Below are 22,218 nucleotides of genomic sequence, written 5' to 3'. Positions count from 1 at the left end.
CTGGAAGTGTCTAAGGCCAGGTTGGACAGGGCTTGGAGCAACCTGAAATAGCAGAAGGTGTCCCTGTTCATGGCAGGGGATGGCATGAGGTGACCTTTAAGGTCCCTTTCTAACCAAACCATTCCATGTTTCCATGACTGTTTTAAGAGTGTGTGTGTGTATCCAGCTCTCTGGAATGCAGCATCTTGTGCAGACACTCACACACAGACAAGAGCCATGGCCACATCCAACAAGCTGGGACAGAACCAGCCTCTGGGTGTGAGTCCACCTGTGTCAGCTGTACGGATGGGAAGGAGAAGCCTCCTGTGCTCAGCAGCCCCTGGGATCTGGCTGTTCTGGGCCAGAGCGGGGACAGCAGCCCAGGGATGGCAGCAGATGTCATGGGTGGACTGGGGCAGCACTGGCTCAGCTGGAAGCAGGCTGGGCTGGCCTGTGGCCTTAAACAACCTGGGACCTGCCTCCTTACAGCAGCAGTGTGGGAAGGATGCCATCTCATAGCTTTGTAAAAATATCCTTTAGTGTTTGCTTTCTGCAGCAGGTACCACTCGAGTGCCTGGGCAGGATCCCTCCTGCAGGTCCAGGATGGTTCACTTCTCTTAGGCAGCTCTGTCCTGAGGGAGCAGTAGGAACGAGCCACCATCCATGTGGAATCATGTGGATCCTCCCATCCCTCTCCTGAGCGAAATGTGCAGCAGCAAGGGCCGAGCCAATGAAGGTCCTGCCCAGGTAGGCTCCCACAAGAAGGGAAGAGGCCCAGCTGCCCACCACCACTGCTCTAGGGCATGAGAAGCATCACTGTCCTCCACACAGGCCCCAGAAGTCCAGAGCCAAGGGGAAAACAGGCTCAGGGTCCATGCCTAGTTAGATGAGGGCTCCTCTTCAGTGCAGCTCTTCCCTTTATCTGGCGACTCCTTGCTTGCGTTCTGCAGGTCAAAGCTCTGGAAAGAAGCAGGACAAGGAACTGCTGAGAAAAGACACAGACTGCAACAACTGTATCTCCTGTGGCTCTTTTAGACTCTGCCTAGGGCAGGGAGAACTCTTGTGATGGTTCCCACTTCCTCCCTCCCAGCCCAGACTGAGCAGCACACAAAGCCCAGCAGAAGGCAAAGCTTCCCGTGCTGCACAGTTTCCCTCCTTTGCCACAGGGGAAAAAGAGCAGAACTGCTCAGACCGAGCAGGGACAGAGCCTTCCCTACCTCCAGCTCCCGCAGGACCTCGTCCATGAAGTCTCCCGAGTGCTGTTTGTAAGCCACGGCCAGTCTGATGGCGTCGTTGAAGAGCTGGTGGGAAGGACAAGGCCCGTCACTCAGGATGGGGCACATGGGCACTGGGTTTCTGTAGCACAGAGGGTTTTTCTTCCCCCTGGGTTCCCACATCCCATGGGAAAAAAACCCTCTGCAGCTCTCCATAGCCACTCACATGGAGCTGAAATGATGGACCATTTCCTGCTCTCTGTGCCCACAGCAGCCCCCATGTCCCTGGGCTGCCAAGGGGCCTTGTGGACACCAAGCCCAGCAGTCAAACGCCCATCTCACCTTCACCACGTTGGTGCCATCAGCAGCAGACACAAAGTAAAAGGGCAAACTGAACTTCCGGGCAAAATTGAAGCTTTTCTGGGTCACCTTCATATCGGCTGAGGCAGACAAAGAAGACATGGTCAGTCAGACATGGCAGGAGGTGCAGAAGGTGGTGTCTTCTGTGTGACACGACAGATGAGCCACAGCCCTGTGACAGCAATCACCAGGGGCTGGCTGGCATTCCCCATGGGAGGAACCTTCCAGCCTCCTGCAGAGCCAGGTGAACAGTTCTGTCAGCAGCTACATTGAGACACTTCAGCACAGAGGATCTGTGCAGGCTGAAGGAGCACCAAGGCCATCCCTGACTGATCCAGGGAAGCCGCAGAACAGCTTTTGCTTCCTTTTGCTGCCATTTTTGACCAGGTGCTACTCCAATCACTTTTGGGTTCTTGACGGATAGAATAGGCAGTGTGGCAAGGACAGAACTGGAAGAAAAACGCTTGAATAAAACTGAAATGGATGAAATTTGCACTTTTAATTGCTGGTGACACAAGACAAGCACCTGTAAGACAGCAGCTGAGGTCAGCACAGGACCCAGCCCTGGGGGACTGAGGAAATCCTCTGGACCCAACAGACAAGGGACAGTGGTTCTCAGTAAGGACAGGAGTGAATCCCAGCACGACCCTGGATAGCTGGGAGCAGAGGCACACTCACCATCAATCTTGTTGGCCACTACAATGCACGGAATCTCTGGGCGGAATTCCCTCAGCTCCTTGTACCAGCTGTTCAGGTTCTTGTAGGTGACCTTCCGCTGCACATCAAACACCTTCCAAGAGAGAACCACCTATCCCGGGGCCAGCCCAGCACTGACTGACCCAGGACAGCTCTGACCAACACAAGGACACAATCCAGAATGTTCCCAGGAAGACAAGATGAAGGGAACTGGACATTATTAGAAAGGGTGAGAGAGAAAGGGACAGTATTGCCAAGCCCAGCAAGCAGGAAACAGCCCCTTGATGTCCTTTACACTGCCCTGTGTCCTGTGCAAGTCCCTGCCACTCACACAGGGAGCTGGCACTGGGAACAGTTTGTGCCAAACGGGATCAGATGTGGCCTCCTCTGTTCTGACAACTAAACCACCAATGAAAATCACTGGTGGAACAGTGGAAAGTGAGAGTGACAGGACAAACCAGGAGATCTGAGCAGGAGAGGAGCCAAAAAAACTGGCAACAGGGGCAAACATGAGGACATTGAGAAGACAGCAGAGCCAGGGGATAGAGGAAAAGGGTTACCAGGAGAGACAGACCAGAGCTAACCAGGTCCATCTACAGGGGGTTTATCTGGTGAGAGAAGAAAGAACAATCTAGGAAAGTTTTTTAAACCCCTCGAAGAGACAAGGAACACATGGCAGTGTAACCATAAAAGTAACACAAAGGCCAAGTGTCCTTGAGACCACTGTGCACCCAGCTCCCACAGGTGCAGCTGAGACCCCCTCACCATGATGCAGGCGTGGGCCTGGTGGTAGTAGGAGGCGTGCATGCTCCGGAACCGTTCCTGGCCCGCCGTGTCCCAGAAGTCTGTAACACAAAAAAGGCTCAGAATGACACAACTCACCGAGCTCTGTTCTTCTCACAACTTACACCCAGGAGGCAAAGCATAGCCCACCTGCTCAGAGACACAAACTGAGCTTCACCTCACCAGTCTGAAACACCTCAGGGTTAAGAAGTTGTGCCAAACTGGGACCTTTCCTCACTGGGCTCAGCTGTGGGCTGTGCTGGCACTGGCCAACAACAAAGGAGAAGCCACCAGTGACACGAGTTGTGTGGGACAGCAGGACCAAGACAGGCAGAAGTGCACAGAGCAGTAGCCGTGTCTGGCACTCTGTCGCTAGGGATGACAATGGGAAACTACCTAAAACTCCAGGAGATGCTGGGCACTGCTGATTTCTGACCCAGAAATGGTCAGCCAGGGCCCTGCCGTGGGAAATGCCTCAGCTCCTCTCACAGACATCTGACTCTGCTCTCCCAGGGGCAGGAATCATTCTGAAGTGCTGAAGGTTAAGTCAGCCAGAGGCAAACAGGTCCCAGTCCATGAAGTTCTGTGTACACCAGCTACCATGGGGCAGACCTGGACACAGCCATGCCTTTAGCTGTTGGTGCAGCTCAGGTGGAGATCCCCCACCTCTCACTGGGTTTGTAGGTTCACATCTGGCTCTGGTTTGCTGTATAAATTGGCACAGCTTCAGTTAAGAACCTCAGTGTAGTCACACCTCTTGTCAGCTGGACCCAAGCATGGTGCTGTACCCAAAGCCAAATGAGCCAGTTTCCTTAGGGATTCCTTTGCACTGATACTGTGACTGGACTCTGTGTCAGACCTACTGGACAGTGACTTTCTTAAACTGCCCAAATACAGACAGGTCCCCACCAAACCACATTTGCATTCACTGTCTGTGTCACAACGAAGATGTTGAGCAGTGTCAGCCTCAGCCCCAACGAGCCGTGACCAGTGACTCCATGCGGAGTCCATCCAGACCATTCTTTATCCTCCGACTGTCCACCCAACCCCTGTCTCTCCAGCTCAGAGTCCAGGACATCGTGGGGACAGTGTCCTACACTCTGCCAAGCCCAGGGGGATGATGGCAGTCACTGTGCCCCATCCACCAATGCTGCAGCCCGTCCCAGAAGGACACTAGATTTATCACGATGCTGTTGGCTATCAAAACACGATACCGAGACCCAGACCGAGGGGATCTGCCCTTCTCAGCTGTTCCCTCTGCCATGGCACCCCATGTCTGGCCCCACTCACCCACGCGGACCTCCTGCCCGCCCACGCGGGCGCGGTGCTGGTACAGCGTCAGGGCGAAGGTGGAGAGCTGCTGCGGCTGGCTGCGGCGCGTTAAGGACCCACCGAGCGGGGCAGAGCCGCTCCCCCGCCGTGCCCGCCCCGCTCCCCGGCCGCCAAGGATACAAGCCATCGAGCAGGAACCGCTCCAGCAGCCTGCCGAGAGAGCGAGCACGTGTCCCGGAGAGCCGCGGCACCGCGCTGCGGCCCGGCTCCGCGGGACCCCTGCCCCGACCCGCGGGACGCCCGTGCCCCACGCACTTGGACTTGCCCACGGCGCTGTCGCCCAGGCAGATGATCTTCACTGTCTCCTCGGCGCCGGCCGCGGCCTCATCCCGGGCCCCGTCCCGGGCCCGTCCGGGCCTCCTCCCGCGCCGCGGCCCGGCCCTGCTCCTCCGCCGCCGTCGCCATGGCAGCGCCTGCGCGTCCCCGCTGCCGCGCGACGCGCCCCGGCCCCGCCCCATCCCGGTTCGGCCCCATCCCGGCCCCGCCCCCCGATCCCGGCCCCGCCCCATCCCGTCCGGCCCGGCCATGGCGGCCCCCGCGCGGCGGCTGCAGCTAACGCTGGCGCTGCTCAAGCCGGACGCCGTGGCCCATCCGCTCGTGTGCGAGGTGAGAGCCGGGCCGGGCCGGGCACAGCACAGCACGGCAGGCCTCGCCACGACCCCGCCCAGCGCCGCCTCTTCCCGCAGGCCGTGCACGCCGCTATCCTCCGTCACCGGTTCCTCATCGTCCGCGCCAAGGAGGTGCGGTGCGGCGCGGAGCAGAGCCGCCGCTTCTACCGGGAGCACGCAGGTACGAGAGGGGCTCGGGGGGCCGGAGCGGGGTGCTGCCCCGGGCCGGTGCCGACTCGGTCCGTGTCTGTCCGCAGGGCGTTTCTTCTACCAGCGGCTGGTGGAGTTCATGGCCAGGTACGTGCCGTGACCCGTGTGCGGAGCTGGGCGGCTCTCGGCATCGCAGCCTGCTGTGACAGCAGCGATACCTGGCGGGTGGCACCCCCGGAGGTGCTGGAGGTCATCGTGTGCAGCAGGCCAGCAGTGCCAACGCCGGGGCCTCGGTGCCACGCTGGGACCGTGCCCGTCCCCACGGCGTGGCAGGGCAAGCCAGGGCCCAGCGTGGCAGCCCATGGCAGCTGTACTGTGCAGGTTTGTAAGGACGAATAACCTGTTTGTAATGAGCTTTTCATAATCTTTTCTCCTGCTGTTCCTGGGCCCTTGCTGCAGTGGCCCCATGTGGGCTTACATCCTGGCCCATGAGAACGCTGTCCCTCTCTGGAGATCCCTGATGGGACCCACTAAAGTGTTCCGAGCCCGACACAGCGACCCAGATTCCATCCGAGGTGCCTACGGCCTTACGGACACCAGGAACACGACCCATGGCTCAGGTAGGCCTAGCATTCCTGGATGGTTCTTGGGGAGGCAGGAACAGTGGTGCTTTGTCTGCCTTTGCTTTAGTTCTGGGGCTCCAAGTGAGCGATTTGCTCCCTTCTGCAGACCCCACGCACACCTGGCCAGGTGCAGCCTAGCCAGGCACCTTTGGAGTGCAGCACGTGTTTGTGGTGGCAGACTGGCATCTCACTGCCTTTCCCTCTCTTTTGACAGACTCCCCTGCCTCAGCCAGCAGAGAAATTGCCTTTTTCTTCCCCGAGTTCGACGAGCAGCGCTGGTACGAGCAGGAGGAGCCGCGGCTGCGGTGCGGGCAGCTGTTCCACAGCACCCAGGAGCGCCTGCTGGGGGCTCAGCCCGCACAGGTGACCCCAGTGACTGGGCAGGGGGTGCTGTGTTGGCCTGGCAGCCCTGTGGGCACTCTCCTGGGGCAGCAGACACAGAGCTGTGCTGCATGCCGGGGAGTGTGGGAGGGGGAAAGCAGCCTTGTGCTGCCTGGGATCAGATTAATGGTGTAACAGGCAGGTGCTGGGGGCTGTAGGAAGAGTTCCCCCAGCAGTGCTCATGCTGACAGTCTGGCCGTGCAGCTCACTGGCTCCCTGAGTGTTTTTGGGTGTGAACAGGACAGGTGAGTTGGTCAAGGGCCAGGTGAAGGATGGGTTGCTTGTTCCAGATGGGATTGGCCTGGGTTTGCTGATGGGAAGCCTCAGATTCTCCCAGCTGGCTGTTTCCACAGTGCCTTAGGGAGAAAAGAAGGAAGAAGAACATAAAGAAAGACATCAGCAGGGCAAGATGAACTGTCCTGTCCTTGCTCACCTGCAACTGGGCTGGGAAATGAAGAGCTTTGTCAATAGCTCTGCATGTGAGAGCACTTGGAGCCCTCCGTGTCCACAGCCTGACTAGGTGTTGGGGCAGTTCCGTGTCCTGGGAAATGGGATGAACACGGCCATGGAGTTACCCAGATACGTGGTGGAACAATGACAGGCTGGTGCAGGAGGGCTTAGTTAGGAGGTACAGAGCCAGGTCCTGGCAGCTGATTTGCATTTCTCTCTGTGATGCTGTGTGAGATGTGTTCCTCAGTGGGGTTTCAGTCCATTTATGCTGTCTCCCTATGGGCTCCTTGCAGTGCTGCCATTTTAGTTACAGTGCCCTGTTGGAATTTCCTTTGGGCAGTCCCAAATGCTCGGGCTGGGGAAGGTGTTCTGTGCTGGGCTTGGGGCAGGAAAGCTGAGCTGAGATTCAGCAGAGCCCTGACACATCACAGAGCCAGGGCAGGGACTCTCCAGGTGCTTCCAGAACCCCTGAGCTGTTGGGTAGTGACTGACTGACTCTGTGGTGGAAAGCACGGCCCAGACTCGCCCAACTCACGTGTCTGTGTTGCCTCTTCCTCCTGTCTGGGATCAAATGGTCATTGTTCTGTTCCAGGTACAGAACCAGGGATCTGCAGGACACCACTGCTGTCCCTGTCCCAGCAGTGTCCAGAGTGGATCTGCTCAGGATCCTGTGTGTCTTCACACAGGTCTGAGAGCTGTTGTCCCCAGTGCTGATACTTGATTGATATTTTGTCATGTTTTTTAATTGATTCCTGGAGGTTTTGCTCAGATCTGTGTGTTTTTCTTTTAACTATTAAACTTTACTATTTTTCACCTTTCTTCTTTTATGTTGTGCTTTCCTTTTGGGATATTCCTTGGTAATATCATTAAGTGATAATTCCTGGCTCACACTTGCCACTTTTGAAGTTTTGGTCTTTTTTCCTACTCGCTTGCAATGGTTACACTTGGGAAAAGGGCCCTTTTGAACATTGCCAGTGCAGAGAACTCTGCCAGCAGGATTGTCACAGTGACACCACCTTACAGCCACCGTGATTCAGGTACCTGCTGGTGGCATCTTGGCATTGCCCTGGCCCTGAGGCTGTACCTGAGCCCGGGTGCTCAGACTGGGCAGCCCATTGCCCCAGACAGAGGATTTATTATGTGAATCTAAAGCTGTCCAGCAGACTTTATCAGAGACCTGAGGCTGAAGCACTTGGTGTTTGATGCAGGAGACAGTGTCAAAACTGATTTTTTCTCTCCAAGGAAGTCTTACAAAATGTCACGTGTAACTCTGCTTGGAGAGGGCTCTTATCAAAGTGGGCTTGTTTTGGGGTTTTTTTTCCCCATTTTCTTTTCCTTGTAAATACCCAGTAAGTGATTTTTTGCTTTTCCAGTGGTGCTTGCCCCATCGCTGGCAGTTTCCTGGGCTGAGCTGGATGGGCCTGGAGCAGTGTGGTGTAGTGTGTGACATCCCTGCTCGTGGCAGGGGCACGGAGCTGGATGAGCTCTATGGTCCCTCCCAGCCCAAACCATTCCGTGCTGATGGGTGTGTGTTACAGCAGTAAATCAGTCTCCCAGCTGGTCTCAAACCAAGACAATGTGGCACCTCCGTACAGGTTCGAAGGGCGGTTTGAGATCCCTGTTTTTTCCTGGAAGCTGCAGGTGCCTGGCCCAGCCGTGGGATCTGCGCACAGGGCTGGTCACAGCCGTGTGTCTGCAGCAGCTCCTGCCCAGGGGCTGCTGCAAAGCACTGCCTGGGGCACAAGGTCCAGCCCCGGCACCTGCAGGGACACCTCAGGTGTGGAGCTGGGACAGGGCATCTCACAGGGACCTATGAGTTTGGGCCTAAACTTGATCTGCTCTTGGAAGAATTGAGCAAGTTTGTGTCAGCGCTGGAGGGGACAACACGGTTTGGCCTGGGAAGAAGGGAAGGAAAGGCTTCAGAGGGAGATCAGTGCTGATGCCAGCCCAGGCCTGGCCTCAGTCCCTGCCACCACGAGCAGAACCCTCTCAGCTTGAGGAATTTCATTTGATTTATTGCTGTAACACAAACTTTTTAGTAACTGATTCAGGTACCAAGGAAAACCCAAGATAATGACTAAAGAAACACGTGGGGAAACACCTTTCCTCTACTTTGCTAGGTTCAGCTTCAGTCCAGCATCTTTTGTCCCCTCTTTTCCTGCAGGTTCTGCCTCCTCTCTCCCAGTCCCTGGGGGAGGTGACACAGCACAGAGGGCTGGGGCTGGGCTGGGCTTTGCTTTTCTACTTGTTTCTTCCTCTTTCCTCCTTGTTTACTCACTCATGGCACACCCACAGCCTTCAGTCCCTCAGGTGTGTACCTGCTCTGGTGTCATCCCTCCCTGGGCTGGTCTCTTCAGGGAGAAATGGGCCAGTGGGAATTCCATGAAGTTTCTAGAGGAAAACGCCGTGTCCTGCACCTGGGCAGGGATGTTTCCATTTCCCAACACTCACATGAGGGACCAGAGAAGCATCTGGCTGTCCTGATGGCCACGAGCCACCCCTGAGTCAGCGGTGCACCTCCATGGTCTGACAGCATCCTCAGGTGTGGGAGCCAGAGCATTTGCCCACAGGTTACCCCCATCCCCTCCTGGGGCACAGGGAAGGCCACATCTGGAGCACTGGCACCAGTTTTGGACTCCCCAGTGCAAGACAGCCTGGTCAGAACTGGGGTCCAGCATGGACTGATTAGGACATCTGAGAATCTGACAGGTAAGGAGAGGCTGAGGGCTGAGGCTGCTCAGACTCAGGAGCTCAGTGGGGTTTATCAATGGGTAGAAATCCCAGGTGTGAGCAGTGAAGGGAACCTCAGGTATCCCAGGTATGGACACAAGGCAATGGAAACAACCCGAAAACTGGCAATTTCACTGAGACATAAAAAACCCTCTTTTATTATTTTTATACTCCAAGGGTGATAAAATAAGGTCAGGAGTCCCTATACCAAGGCAGGGCTTTGGCCTCAACACCCCCTGAAGTTCCTTTCTGTGCTGCTGGGCAGGTGTGGGCCCCGGGGTGTTGCTGCAGTGGCAGGGGATGCACCGGGGCAGCAGGTCAGGCCTCTCCTTCCTCCAGCATGGCCATAATTCCTACCAGCCCCACCTGGGGGCTCTGCTGCTGTTCCGTATTTCCCTCTCTGCAGCTCATCTGTGTTGGAACCCTGGATGCTGAGAATTCCAGACCTTCTGTGCTGACATGCACTGGTCCCCAAGAGAACACAGCATTTGACCTGAGGCTGTGGAGAAGGCTTCCAAAATTGATTGATAGCACTTGTATTATGGGTGTGTAGCTGGTTAGAAGGGTGTAGTATCACAGGGTGGAAAACTTAGAGTTTAAGGTTTTAGAATATAGTAATATATGTAGAGCAAGATGAAGGTTTTAGCACAGTAGCTGGTCTTTCTTCACCTTCTTCCTTCTTCTTCATGGGTTTGGGTGATTTTGTGTAATTGAACAGAAAAGTCTGCATTGCAGACTTTGAGTGATTAGTTATTGGGTTAAACATGAAAATAACGTAGGTGCCATTTCTTAATTGGATAGTTTAGCCTCAAAAGACCATGTACAGAAGATTGTTTGCCATTTTGTAGCTTGTTAGTAGAATGCTGTAGAACTCACCACTTGTAATAGACATAAGAAATAATAAACACTCGAGTCAGGACACAAAACACTGTCTTGAGTGCTTCAGTCCCCATCTTGACAGAGGCAGAAAAGAAGCCAAGCACCAGCAGATCTGCTCTTCTTACAACATCCTGTGTCCTGCTTTTCCCAGGTCCGGGGACAAGGAAAAATGGATACGATGGAAATAAAGACAAATTTACCGCTTCGGTGCTGGCTGCACTTGTCTCCGCTAAAGCTGCATCTCACTGTGCAGAGCTACAGACAAGGGTGTTGTCGGTGGCCAGAGATTTTGTGGATTTGATCTTGCATCAGACTGTGGGTTCTCACATGGAAAAGAAAAGGAGCCTGGAAAGCAGCCAGAGAATCAAATCCCAGGCAAACAGAAGTAATGGTGATTCAGGGAAAGCTGTGCCAGAGAAGTCCAATCCATCCCCACACTGAAAGCTCCAGGGGATTAGCAAACAGTCATCTCAGATTTGGGGGGCACAACCCTGTTGGCCACAGTTTCTCACAGAGCTGCTGTAGAAAGCAGGAGGAAGAAGGAGTGAGAGAAACACCAAACTGCAGAAAAAATCCTCATAGATTGGGACTGGTTTTTTCCTAGAACAGAAAATAAACACTCTCCTGTAGGAGCAACAGGGATAGGACAGTCGGGACAGACGGAGACGAGAGATCTCTGAAGCCAGGGCTTGGAACTTGGGGTTTATTGCACAGGGCCTGGGTGCAGGGGCCTTTTGGGACTTGGGGTTTATTGCACAGGGCCTGGGTGCAGGGGCCTGCTGGGAGCTGCCAGCCACAGCTCAGAGCAGGCCTGAGAGAGGAGCCCCAAAGAGAGAGAGAGAGAGCAAGAGGAAAAGAGAGGCTAAAAGAGAACGAAGTTCCCATTACAATACAATAAATCTTCTTCTGTGCTGAATATTCTATTTTTCACTGACCAATCTAGTACAAGATACAAATCCTGTAGAATTTACATACAGCCTATAACAACCATTACATTACCATACTGTGTTACATTTTAAACACTAAAAACTCCTCTTTGGGCCCCTTCTGCCAAGCTGTAGGGTCTGCTCTGACCCTTGGAGCTGTCTGCAAGCAGAGGGTGTTGTTTCATCAAAAGGGGATCACCTTCAGCTGGCCATGCCATTGTTTTCCAGTTGTTCAGTAACTGAGGGATCTCAAAGCTTGCTTTCATTTCAATCTTGCTTATAGTTCCATATTCTCAAAATCTTTTGCCAGGCAATCATATTTATAAGGCTTTCCTGTTTCATCTTCCCCAACACTCTCTCACCTCATGGCCCAGACAGGCCAAGCATGGGCTGGATCTGGACACTGACCAAATGTAACTTTGAGCTTGATGTGATGCCACAGACCAGGAAAACTCCACGACAGACCAGACTCCTGTCTACACAGCCAAGCCACCCACCTGGGCTCCTCCTCACCTGCGTCCAGACAGCCACATCTCTGTGATACCCTGCCCAAAGCCCTGGCAGGCTCCAGGAAGAACCAGTTGTCATCTCTCCATCAGATCCCGATCCCAATTATCAACATGTCCAGGACCTGATTGGCCCCTCCATTCACACATGACTATTGAGTACTTGTATTAGCCAGATTTCCTCATTAATGCTCCCCTGCCTTCTAAAACATTCCAGGTAAACAAAAGACAGTTCTGTATCTCCCATAGCACCTGGAGAAAGTTAAAAGCCATCAGTTATGCAAAGCAGCTACTGCTGCTGCTGGAGCTGAATATTTAAATTTAACATGGGGCTATGTTGATCCTTTCCAGAGAACAGATGTTTTATGGAAACACTTTAGAAATCCATCCCTCCCCTGAGTACAGGAGAGTTCTGGAAGCAATGGGAGGGATGAGTTTTGGTGACAGCACTGTTGGAGTGTCTGTGCAGTCCTGGAGCAGCTCCTGCATGCAGCAGCAGCCATGGTTCAGCATTTCCCAATCCCATCCCTGGGTACCTGCACAGGGACAACAGGCAGGAGAAGTTTAAACATTGGACAGAAGGAAAACACCAGAAAAACTATAGATGTGAGATTGTGGCAGCACCATCCATCACAAAATTAAGCTGAACCAGAATTCAGGTTATTGTTTTTATTATTTTGTGACACAAAGTTTGGAGGTCAGATAAAGCAACTGAAAATCTTTGTGACAGAGAATAATGAGCCTGAGGCAAGGCCCAGGTCTCTGGTTTCAGCTTGGTCTGTACCCACAGATCAGGGATGGGAAAGGGGCAGCAAGGAGAGAAAAATTAGATAAATTGTGTTAAATGAAACCCTTTGGAAGTTAAACATCAGAGGTGACTCAGCATAGGACCAAGAGGCACCAGAATGACTCAAACAAGTAATGTATGAGGTATGCAATGCTGTAGTAACTGCTCCTACCTACTGTGGGATATACCTGCTGTGGATGGAGCAGAGCAAGAATTTGGGCAGGAGGTACAATCAGGATTGCAAATTGCCCTGGAATCTTAACATTTTATTTTTTGTTGCAAAAACAGATGCTTTCAAAATGCTTCCTGTCACCCAAATATTTCCCAGAGCCTGTCAAAGCACTGGCCAATTACTTACTGTTTTCTCTTTTTGTTTTACTTCAGCAGTTCCAGGCGTGTGTCCTGTGCACAGACATTTCAAGGTGGTAGCTCTGTGCCGCCTGGGCCCTTCTCGCTCCAAGTGCCTCTGGGATATGACTGATTCCAGCAGCTGTGGATTAAGTGGCTGCCTTGAACCTTTACCAGCCCAGAACTTTTAACAGCCCGCTGTGGGCCTTGTTTGCACACCGACAAACATGCAGGTGAGCAGGTGGAGTGCTCTGGGCTTTTGTAATTGGCACTGGAGCTCCTGTTCCCAGACAGGAGGCTGTGGGGAATGGGACCAAGCAGGCAGACTGGGAGCACAGGAACCTGTCTCTCCAACTTCAGCCTCCTGGTAAAAGTGCACTAATTGGCCTCAGAGCTGGTGCCCACACCTGGATGAGGAACCTGGGGCTAGCCCTGTGCAGCTGGGGACAGAGCAGTGGGAAGAAGGGGACAGGCAGCAGGTGCCACCACGGCCCAGAAGGACCAGAGCAACCAAAAGTGCTGATCAGTGATGACAGAAGAGACTTTCCTTGGTGCTTTCAGAGCACAAGTCGGCCAGGAAGAGCCAGTGGCCCCAGGGCTGCTGCTGTGACCACACTTTGCATGTCCAGGCCCCTGCAGGTGTTGGACCTCCCCTGGGTAAGAGGCATTCACTTCGTGTTTGTGAGTGCAGTTTTGGGCTCCTGCAAACATCAGCACTCTGCAAACACCTGCAGTTCCGCTCAGCTTTGGCCAGTTTATGGTTAGACCATAAAACTGCAACCCTTCTTTCCAAGTCTTCTTAAACACAAGTGTAAATTACACTGGACAAGAGCTTGGAACAGTACAATTTTCCTCAGACAAAAATCTCCTTGTCAAGTGTTGGGAGAGGAGTCTGGCAGGAATCTACGACCTCTCCCACAAGATGTGGGGTGAGGCTGTTGTCCTGTCTTGGATAGGCCAAAGTGGAAATGCCAAATTTAGCATATTCTTATTCCTTGTCTGGTTCCAGTTCCAGGTGACCCTGACAATTTAGCTAAAATAATTTGAAAAATCCTGAAGGAAGTGCTTTTCCTGAGGAAATCATTGGGAGAAACCCCTGAAATATTATTATTGGAAAACCTGCTGAGAGTTTGATTCCAGCATCAGACTTGTGCTGGGCAGGGACTGCTGGTCCAAGCCGTGCTTTGAGCAGGCCCTTGCAGCAGAGGTGGCTCATCTGTGGCCAGGTGAGTGCTGAGAATCTCCAAGGTCAGAGTCCAGGGCCTCTCAGGGCCTTGATCCAGTGTTCCACGGTTTTTTCCCTGAGGTCCAGTGAGGATGTCTCCTGTTCCAGCTTGTGCAAGTTGCCTCTCTGGTCACCATGCAGCTGTGAGCAGAGTCTGTACCCATCACCTCTCCCAATGACATGAGGCAACTGCAGACTGTGGTCAGGGCCCCCTTTTCCTCACTCCCAAAACAGTGGGACATGAGAAAATCCTACAGAAGAGTGTCCATGGAGAGCACTTTAAAAAGTGGTGCTAGAATCACAGACTCTCAGATTGATTTGGGTTGAGAGGGACCTTAAAGCTCATCTAGTTCCACCCCCTGGCTGGGGCAGGGACATCTTCCACTAGACCAGGTCACTTCAAGCCATGTTCAGCCTGGTCTTGGACACTTCAGGGATGTGGAAGCTGAACTGGAGAAGAAAAGGGGAACACAAAAGCACAAGCTCTATGTTGTATGAAATCTGCTGGAACTGCTGACTGGGTGACTCCTGCAGGACAGGACAGTTTTAGTGCCCTCATAACTGCATCTGACACAACCACAACCACTGAGGGGAAAAACTTGAGCATGAAGCTCTTGCAGCCTCAGGGAGAATCGTGGCCATCAACAACCCCCTGAGCTCCCGAGCCAGGTGTGGCTGCAGGGATCCTGGGCAGAGGCTGCCGGGGCAGCAGCAGCAGGGTGAGCAGGGATGAGGGCAGGAGGGCTCTCAGAGGGATGTGTCAGAGCAGCAGCAGGGTGAGCAGGGATGAGGGCAGGAGGGCTCTCAGAGGGATGTGTCAGAGCAGCAGCAGGGTGAGCAGGGATGAGGGCAGGAGGGCTCTCAGTGGGATGTGTCAGAGCAGCAGCAGTGTCAGGGAAAGCACCTGCCAGGCCACCGGGTTCAGAGGGTGTGAAGAGGTCATGCTCTATCTAGAGGGCAGGGACAAGTGGAATGTCACCAGGATCCCTCTTCGCACATGCCCTGTGGAACATCCTACTCAGTTGTAGGAAAGAGGTGACAGAGTGCTCTCCTGTCAGGGTTGTGGGTGACACAAGTCAGGGGGACCAGTGCTCCAGGGCAGGGCCAGAAGGACTTGGACAGGCTGGGAAATGGAGCTAGAAGGAGCTGGTAAAATTCAACAAAGACAAATGCCAGGTCCTACATCCAGCACTCCCTGAAAAAAAACCACACCACCCTCTCAGGAGATGGTGAGGACCCCCCAAACAGGCTGGGGATGAAGCCCCACCATGAGAGCAGGGGCTGGAAGTGCTGAGTGGACTCTGCCCACAGGAGGAATGGCTTTGGGGACACCAAGGAGCCATTTGTCTGCCAGTCCCTATGGGGAGGTTATCCCAAAACTGGTGCCACACTCACTGCAGGGGCACATGGAGGGAGGAGGAGGGGCGGCAGGCAAAATCCAGACAAAATCCACCACTTTCTTGTCCCCATCCTCAAGGGAAGCATTTGTGCCCATGTGTAGACCAGAACCAGCTGAGATACAAGCAATGGTGATTTCTGCTGGAGAAAGAATTCTTGAGCAGGAAGGTGCATCCCTCAAAACAGCCAAGGAAACAGGAGTGGGAGAAGCTATTGGTGCTACAACAGTGCCCTTGGCTTTGGGAGATATGACACATGCTTGGAGAAGATAAGTTAGGAGTCTGATTTTCAGAAGTGACAAGTATTTATAGGCTCTGGGCCCAATTCTGAAGGCTGCACCTCCAATTTGAGGTATTTGGTTTAAAAAAAAATCTCCCTTAACATTTCACAAGTTCACAGAGATTTGATTTACTGCTGGACACCACTGGCCAGGTTTGATATCCATCAGGAGACCAGAGGGGCACGCAAACATGATATTTATTATCCTAAAGGCTGTTCTGAAGACGTGGACTACCAGAACTGAAGTTTCTGGCATCCAGGGAGATTTCAGTATATTTTAATATTTGTGCCAAGTATTAGTGGTCTCAGAAAAGTCCCTTTTCAAATATCAAAGTGGGAGGGGGTTTCTGCAAGTGCTGCCAGGATGTACCTTCCCTAAAACCTTGGGAAAGTGACCAGGCTTTATTGGAAAGCCATGGCACCAAGTTTCTGTGTGAAACAAGGAAATGCTCGTCACTGCCACAAGCAAAAGGTGTAATTTTGTAAACTCAAAGCAAATGAGTGAAAAAGTCCCATTACCGTGGCCCCTCTGCCCTGCCAGCTCAGCTGCCCTGGCTGAGAGCTGCTCGAGAAAGGCAGAGCCCAGAGTCACTGTTCCATGTACACACAGGACACAGATCTACAGCTACACACACACACACACACACACGGGGCCACAGCCACAGCTGCTCTTTTTTTACACTTGCTGCTTATCTTTTTCAGCCCCAGACACTCTCTGACCTGCATTTCCCCTCACTGAGGCTGCCACTCCCTTGGTATCTATGCTGGATTTCCACACAGGGTGTTCATCCCCATCTGGGGCTGTAGCCTACACTTTCCCTACTTCCCAGAAGATGTTACTGTTCATCCTCTCATCTCTTGACATTCCAGATCCAGAGTTTATGCTTGGACCATCTCCTACTGCCCCACCATCGGGAGCAGAAGCTGCAAGGACACCATAGTGCTTCCCTGCTGCAGAAACATCCCAGAGCTCTCTTGACCTCCAGATTCACTCCCTGCAGCAGCCCTCGTTTCCTGGGGGTCCCACTTTACATTTCCCTGGCAATACATGGTGAACTCCAGCTGAAATCACTCCTTTTTCAGGAATAGCTCCAGGCTCTGAGCAGACAGTGCTCACTCAGCCATCTCACTGAGCTGGAGCCATTTCACTGCTGAGCCCTTCAGACACACTGGGCACTGCTTGGTGCCTTCTGTGTTCAGCCAGTGCCACTGCTAGGACTCTGTCCCTCCTGTCCAAGTCCTCTCCTGGCCTCTGGACCACATCAGCTCCCCCAGAGAGCTGTGCCTTGGGCTGGGTGGGCACGGTTAGCACAGGTAGTGAGAGCACAGGGAGCGTGGGTGTTGTGCAGTCACCTCTGCTGCCAGCTTGGCCAAAGGCCAGCCCCCATCACTGCTCCTCTCTGCTGACAGAGTGGCGGGTGCAGGCACCTCACAGTCCTGCAACAGGTAAGATGGGGCTGTAGGAAGGACTGGGCACCCAGGAGCTGCAGCTCCCAGCTCCTCCAGCAGCCTCCCCCCGTGCCCAGGTGCTGAAGAGCTGCAAGGCTGGAGCAAGAGTCCGGCACTGCTCGGCACCTGGCACAGCCCAGGGCAAGGCTGGAGTCAGCATGGGCGCTGTGTCCCGTGGGCTCAGATCCCACTGCTGCAGGCTGCTGGGTGCTGCTCCTCGCTCCTGTCCCTGAGCAGGAGCCACCTCTGGAAGCCTCTCCCCAGGGTCCACTCAGGGTTAAAAGCTTCTGCTGCGCTTACAGCACTGAGGACACACACACAGGCTTCTCCTCATGCAGGAAAGACAAACCAGCAGCACCCGGGCCATGGCTGCCACATGGAACATAGGACAGCACCTGGGGACAGCTTCCTAAGGACTAGGTGCCATCCAGTCTCTGCTCTTGGCTGTGGAGGTGAGGAGGGGTGAGAGGGCAGGGCTTCACCAGGACATGCACTGCTGGGGGGAACCTGGTGCTGGCCCCCAGGGCTCTGGGTGGTCTAGGCAGGCTGTGGCTGCTGCTCTGCCTCCAATAGAAGCATCCAGTCCTTTCCAAGAGAAATGAATCCTGTGTTGTTATCTGCTCCCTCAGTTCTGCTGTGCCCTTGCACTGGGCCATGGCTGTGCCCAAGGCTCAGGACCCCACCTCCCAGGGCTGAGTGCTCCAGGCTGCCTGCTCTGCTCATCTGAGTGAGGACAGATGTAGTGGCTTGGTGAGGAGAACCACATCCTCCTGCAGAGCAGCTTCCCAGCGTGGGTACGGAGCACAGATGTGCTCCTGCACCAGCAGAGCTGGGTCTCTGGCTGGCTCACATGGCACTGTCACAAAGGTCTCTCCCATCTCTGGAGGGAAGGAGAGGAACCTGCCTGGCACTGGTGGCATCCGTGTTCCCTCTCTGCTCCCCATCCAGCCTTTCTGGCCTTGTCTTTTTTTGGTCTTTGCTCACTGCATTTGCCCACTGAAGCACCTTGGCCCCATCCATGGAGTCCATGGCAGGGGCAGGGTGGGCAGCAGCAGCCCTGGCTGAAGTTCGGAACCAGAAATGCTTCCTCAGGCCTCCTCCATCTCTTGGACATGGTGATCACAGCTCCATGTGATAGTGAGCAAACTCCTTGTGTCAGGGTGAAAATTGAAATAGGATGATGGAAAAAAGGTGGGGAGTTCCAGGCCAGGAGATCCCTGCTGGCTTAAATTTTCCTGTGGCTCAACATACTCCATGTGATGAGTTGCTCTTTGTTGGAACCTGTACTTTTGTAAGTGGAACCCCTGCTTTGTGAGAGCTGGTTATTACAGAGCAGGAAACAGGATAAAGAAAAAAAAATTAACTGGTGCAGGGTGATGCCATATCCCTGGCCCAGGGCTGGGGAAGAGCAAGCTCAGTGACAGCATCTAGAGAATGCTGTAACCTGACCAGGGGCAGGGAAACATCTACTCAGAATAAATACATCCAGGAGGGGGAGAGACACATGCTTGGAATCGTCATCAGGACGAGGGGCTGGGTAGGCAAAGAACTCCAAGAGGTGTGGGTGGATGCCCCCCGCTCTTGGGTTTTTCTGTGTGCTTCTTCTGCAGTCAGGTACCTGACCCGGGACGGCAGCTCTTTGGACTCCAAAATCCCAGCGTCTGTGCAATCTGAACTCAGGAAACTTTCACCCACCAGGGAGATGGGATCAGAGCTGTACCATTAGGGACCCCCTTGCCTCACGGGGGGCTGTGCTCTAGTCCCTGGCTCACAGTTGGGGAGAGAGCCTCCTCAGGGCTCCCTTCTGCCCAAAGCCTGACCCAGCTTGCCCCCATGGCAGGTACGAACCAGACACAGGTGACGGAGTTTGTGCTCCTGGGCTTTTCCCACGGCCGGCCCTTCCTCTTTGCTCTTTTCCTGGCCATTTACCTGGCCACGCTGCTGGGCAACTCTGCAATACTCTCCCTCGTCTCCCTGGATCCCCACCTCCACAGCCCCATGTACTTCTTCCTTGGTCACCTGTCCTGCCTGGACCTTTGCTACTCCTCAGTGACGGTGCCCAAGATCCTGGCGAACACTTTGCGCCCGCGGGCCACCATCTCCTACGGGGGGTGCCTGGTGCAGATGTTCCTGCTGATGTGGTGCGCGGGGGCTGAGTGCGCGCTGCTGGCCCTCATGGCCTACGACCGCTTCGCCGCCGTGCACCAGCCCCTGCGCTACTGCCAGGCCCTGCGCCGCAGCACCTGTGCCATCGCCGCCGGCGGCTGCTGGCTCTGGGGGCTGCTGGACTCGGCCGTGCACACGCTGCTGGCGGCCCGGCTCTCCTTCTGCGGGGCTGCCCGGCTCCAGCACATCTTCTGCGATGTGCCGCCGCTGCTGGGGGCTGCCTGCAGCGACACCCGCCCCAACCAGCTGGCCCTCCACATCTCCAGCATCTTCGTGGGACTCAGTCCCTTCCTGCTCGTCGTCATCTCCTACCTTTGCATCCTGGCCACCGTCCTTGGGATGCCGCTGGCCACCAGCCGGCGCAAGGCCTTCTCCACCTGCTCCGCACACCTGATCGTGGTCACCCTGTACTTCGTGGCAGCCAACCTGAACTACAACCGGCCCAGCTCGGGCTACTCCCCGGCAGCCAACACGCTGGTCTCTGTGCTGTACTGCATCATCATCCCCATGCTGAACCCCCTCGTCTACAGCCTCCGCAACCGGGAGGTGTGGGGGGCCCTGCAGAAGGCCATGCGGCTGGGTGCCACACCAGGCTCCCCAGGCAGCAACGCCTGAGCAGTGCCAGGGCTGCCACAGGCTGCCAACACTGCAATGTCCATCCGTGGGACGTCTGTGACAGCACAGCGAGCCTGGGGCTCCCAGCCCAAGCACATGGCACACTGCCATTGCTCATTTCACCCTCAGCACATCACTGAGAGCAGAATGGCAAAATAAAGTCAGGAACAAGGCTACAGGTCCAGGATTCTGTCTTTATTTTCCAGATGCCATGTGCTGCAGCTGTGCTACTGCCAGGCAGCTCAGCAAAAGGCAAATTCATGTGGAGCCAGACGCGTGCTGGCTCTGAGCATAGCCACGAGCTCTGCCTCAGGGCTGCCCCAGAGCTTGAGTCAGGCTCTGTGCAGAACAAGGGCAGTGCCTTAGACTGCAAAACCTGGCCTGGGCAAGAGGGGCTGTCCCACCATCCACTGTCCCCATGTGCCTTGGCTTCAAATCTGATGTCTGCTGGGTTTCCCCAGGCTGCCAGGGAGGCTCTGCAGCACTCTGTACATAAGCACAGCGGCTTGCACAGGCCACCCACGGCCTCGGTGCTGCACTCAGACACTAGCACTGAGCTGAGAGCTGGTGGCACTGAACTCCTCACCAGAAATGCTTTGCTTTATGGCCAGAAAAATTTCCCTGTGCAGCTGTTGTGTGTGCTGTGGCTCTGGGTGATGGTGGCTGAGGACTGGCTGGGGGTCTGCAGCTGGGCCCAAGCTCAAATGAGTCTGTGGCTGTGGGGGCAGCAGCCAAATCTGCAGGTGTGCACATGAGCACTGCAGCAGAGCCAGGAGCAGGGCTCACTGGGGCAAGGGAGATGACACAGGCAGGTGACACCTGCAGTCACAGCCCAAACATGCTCATCTGTAGCTCAGTTACCAAGAGATACCCAACAGTATCTAATCTGTTCCCAAAGAAACCCACTGGAGAGTCAGAACTGGGACGAGGAGGCACACAGCCTTGCCGAGAGCAGTTTGCCATTTCTTAGTGCACAACACATGCTGATTTTATGCTTCAGGAAGAAATGGTTTTGTAACATACCTGATGGGTTGGGCTGTTGCTCCTATCCAGACACCCCTCAGCCCTCCTTGCTATACACCCTTCTGGATTCTAAAAAGTGCTTGAAGCACCCTCAGTCCAGTGTCATTGGACAAAGCAGTCTGACCAGTGGACACCTTTCTAAGGAGCCCCTGGAAGGGGAAAGCAGGAAACAGCAGAAACCACACAAGGAAAAAGACTGGGGAAGTTGCCTCAGAGAAACAAAAAATCCAAAGCACTCCAAACAAAAACCCCAAAGCCAATCAACCAGAAACCCAAACAAGAAACCTCTGGAAAAGTTACATTAAAATTGATAATTTTTAACCTGAATCCCAATGCACCTTTCCTGTGACAGACAGACAGCGTTGGGTGTTCCCAGGATCAAACACTGAGCAGGAATGCCACACTCCTGCACAGGTAGTACAGGCTTGGTCAACTGCAGGGTGGTCCAGAACTCACCTGCGAACCACTCTGAACTCTAAAGCTTTAGTGCCACAGAGGCACCCTCTGCACACACTGCTGGCAGTGGCAGTGATGGGCTGTGCTCCCACAGCACCTCAGGTGTTCCTGCAGCCTCTCAGGTGTGCTCCCACAGCCCCTCAGTCCCTCAGGTGTGCTCCCACAGCCCCTCAGTCCCACAGCCCCTCAGGTGCTGCTCTACTCAGCTGTCCCTGGTTTATTCCTGCTGTGATGGTACCTGCATCCCACAGAGGAACAACTCCCACAGCTGAACATCCACCTAAGAGGTACTGGCTTGAGGGAGGGCTTTACTTTTGCATTTCTGAAAACTGTTTTTTGAACATCAGCAATAAAACGTTTCCTCCTGTCCTGCTTCCCACGTGCCCAGCCTTTTCCCCACCTCTGTGATGAAGGGTCAGGCTTTTCAGGAGCCTGCAGAAGGCACAGAGGACATGAGCTGTCACAGAATCACTGGGACATGGCTTGAGCCAGGCCAGAGCAGAAGCTGGGAGGGAGGGCACAGCCCCAGGGACAGACACACCTGTGCCCAAAAGGGTCACACAGACCACATTCATGTTTCTCTGGTCCATGCTGCAAACACGGCTCATCCTAAAAATGGAAACCCTTCCTTAGAATAAACACAAATTTGGCTTTCCCAGGGCTCTTTTCCCTGAACCCTGATTAGAATGAGATCCAGGGCCACAGCAACTGACAAAGGTCCCACAGCTCACATCCCTTCTGCCTTGACTGGACTAGATTTTGTATTTCTGCTCTGGGAATTGCCCCACTGGGAACAGGACACACTCCTGCACGCTTGCTGGCTGACAGGTGGGGCAGCCTCGATGAAGAGACCTT

At 54.4% G+C, this 22,218-nt stretch overlaps 3 protein-coding genes across 3 annotated transcripts; 2 read left to right on the top strand and 1 right to left on the bottom strand.

Annotated features, from left to right (window-relative positions):
- Positions 1–495: 495 nt before the first annotated feature.
- On the bottom strand, positions 496–4,769 carry LOC118697754 (rab-like protein 2A). The gene is given in 9 exon segments (XM_036400623.2): positions 496–938; positions 1,197–1,280; positions 1,536–1,633; positions 2,232–2,343; positions 3,015–3,094; positions 4,323–4,402; positions 4,485–4,514; positions 4,620–4,706; positions 4,708–4,769. Coding segments are annotated over 9 exon segments (714 nt in total). The 3' UTR covers positions 496–857.
- NME6 (NME/NM23 nucleoside diphosphate kinase 6) lies at positions 4,768–7,286 on the top strand. The gene is made up of 5 exons (XM_054514824.1): positions 4,768–4,876; positions 4,971–5,153; positions 5,230–5,269; positions 5,582–5,742; positions 5,960–7,286. Exons 1-5 carry the CDS (start codon positions 4,768–4,770, stop codon positions 6,259–6,261), a joined length of 795 nt encoding a protein of 264 aa, XP_054370799.1. The 3' UTR covers positions 6,262–7,286.
- An 11,650-nt stretch (positions 7,287–18,936) lies between these two features.
- Positions 18,937–19,884, top strand: LOC118697752 (olfactory receptor 5V1-like). The gene has a single exon (XM_036400622.1). The coding sequence runs from the start codon at positions 18,937–18,939 to the stop codon at positions 19,882–19,884; it is 948 nt and encodes a 315-aa protein (XP_036256515.1).
- The last annotated feature ends 2,334 nt before the right edge of the window (positions 19,885–22,218 follow it).

Source organism: Molothrus ater, chromosome 5, assembly GCF_012460135.2.
Source record: "Molothrus ater isolate BHLD 08-10-18 breed brown headed cowbird chromosome 5, BPBGC_Mater_1.1, whole genome shotgun sequence".
In the NCBI taxonomy this organism is placed as follows: Eukaryota; Metazoa; Chordata; class Aves; order Passeriformes; family Icteridae; genus Molothrus; species Molothrus ater.
The sequence above is the reverse complement of the archived record's forward strand: the minus strand, read 5'-3'. Positions and strand labels throughout refer to the sequence as shown.

What these genes read in the sequence shown, in the direction of transcription:
- LOC118697752 (XM_036400622.1), top strand. Translation starts at nt 18,937, where the DNA reads ATGGCAGGTACGAACCAGACACAGGTGACGGAGTTTGTGCTCCTGGGC.
- NME6 (XM_054514824.1), top strand. Translation starts at nt 4,768, where the DNA reads ATGGCAGCGCCTGCGCGTCCCCGCTGCCGCGCGACGCGCCCCGGCCCC. An exon ending in CTTCTACCGGGAGCACGCAG is followed by an intron (nt 5,154 to 5,229) that starts GTACGAGAGGGG and finishes GTCTGTCCGCAG; the next exon opens with GGCGTTTCTTCTACCAGCGG. An exon ending in CTGGTGGAGTTCATGGCCAG is followed by an intron (nt 5,270 to 5,581) that starts GTACGTGCCGTG and finishes CCCTTGCTGCAG; the next exon opens with TGGCCCCATGTGGGCTTACA.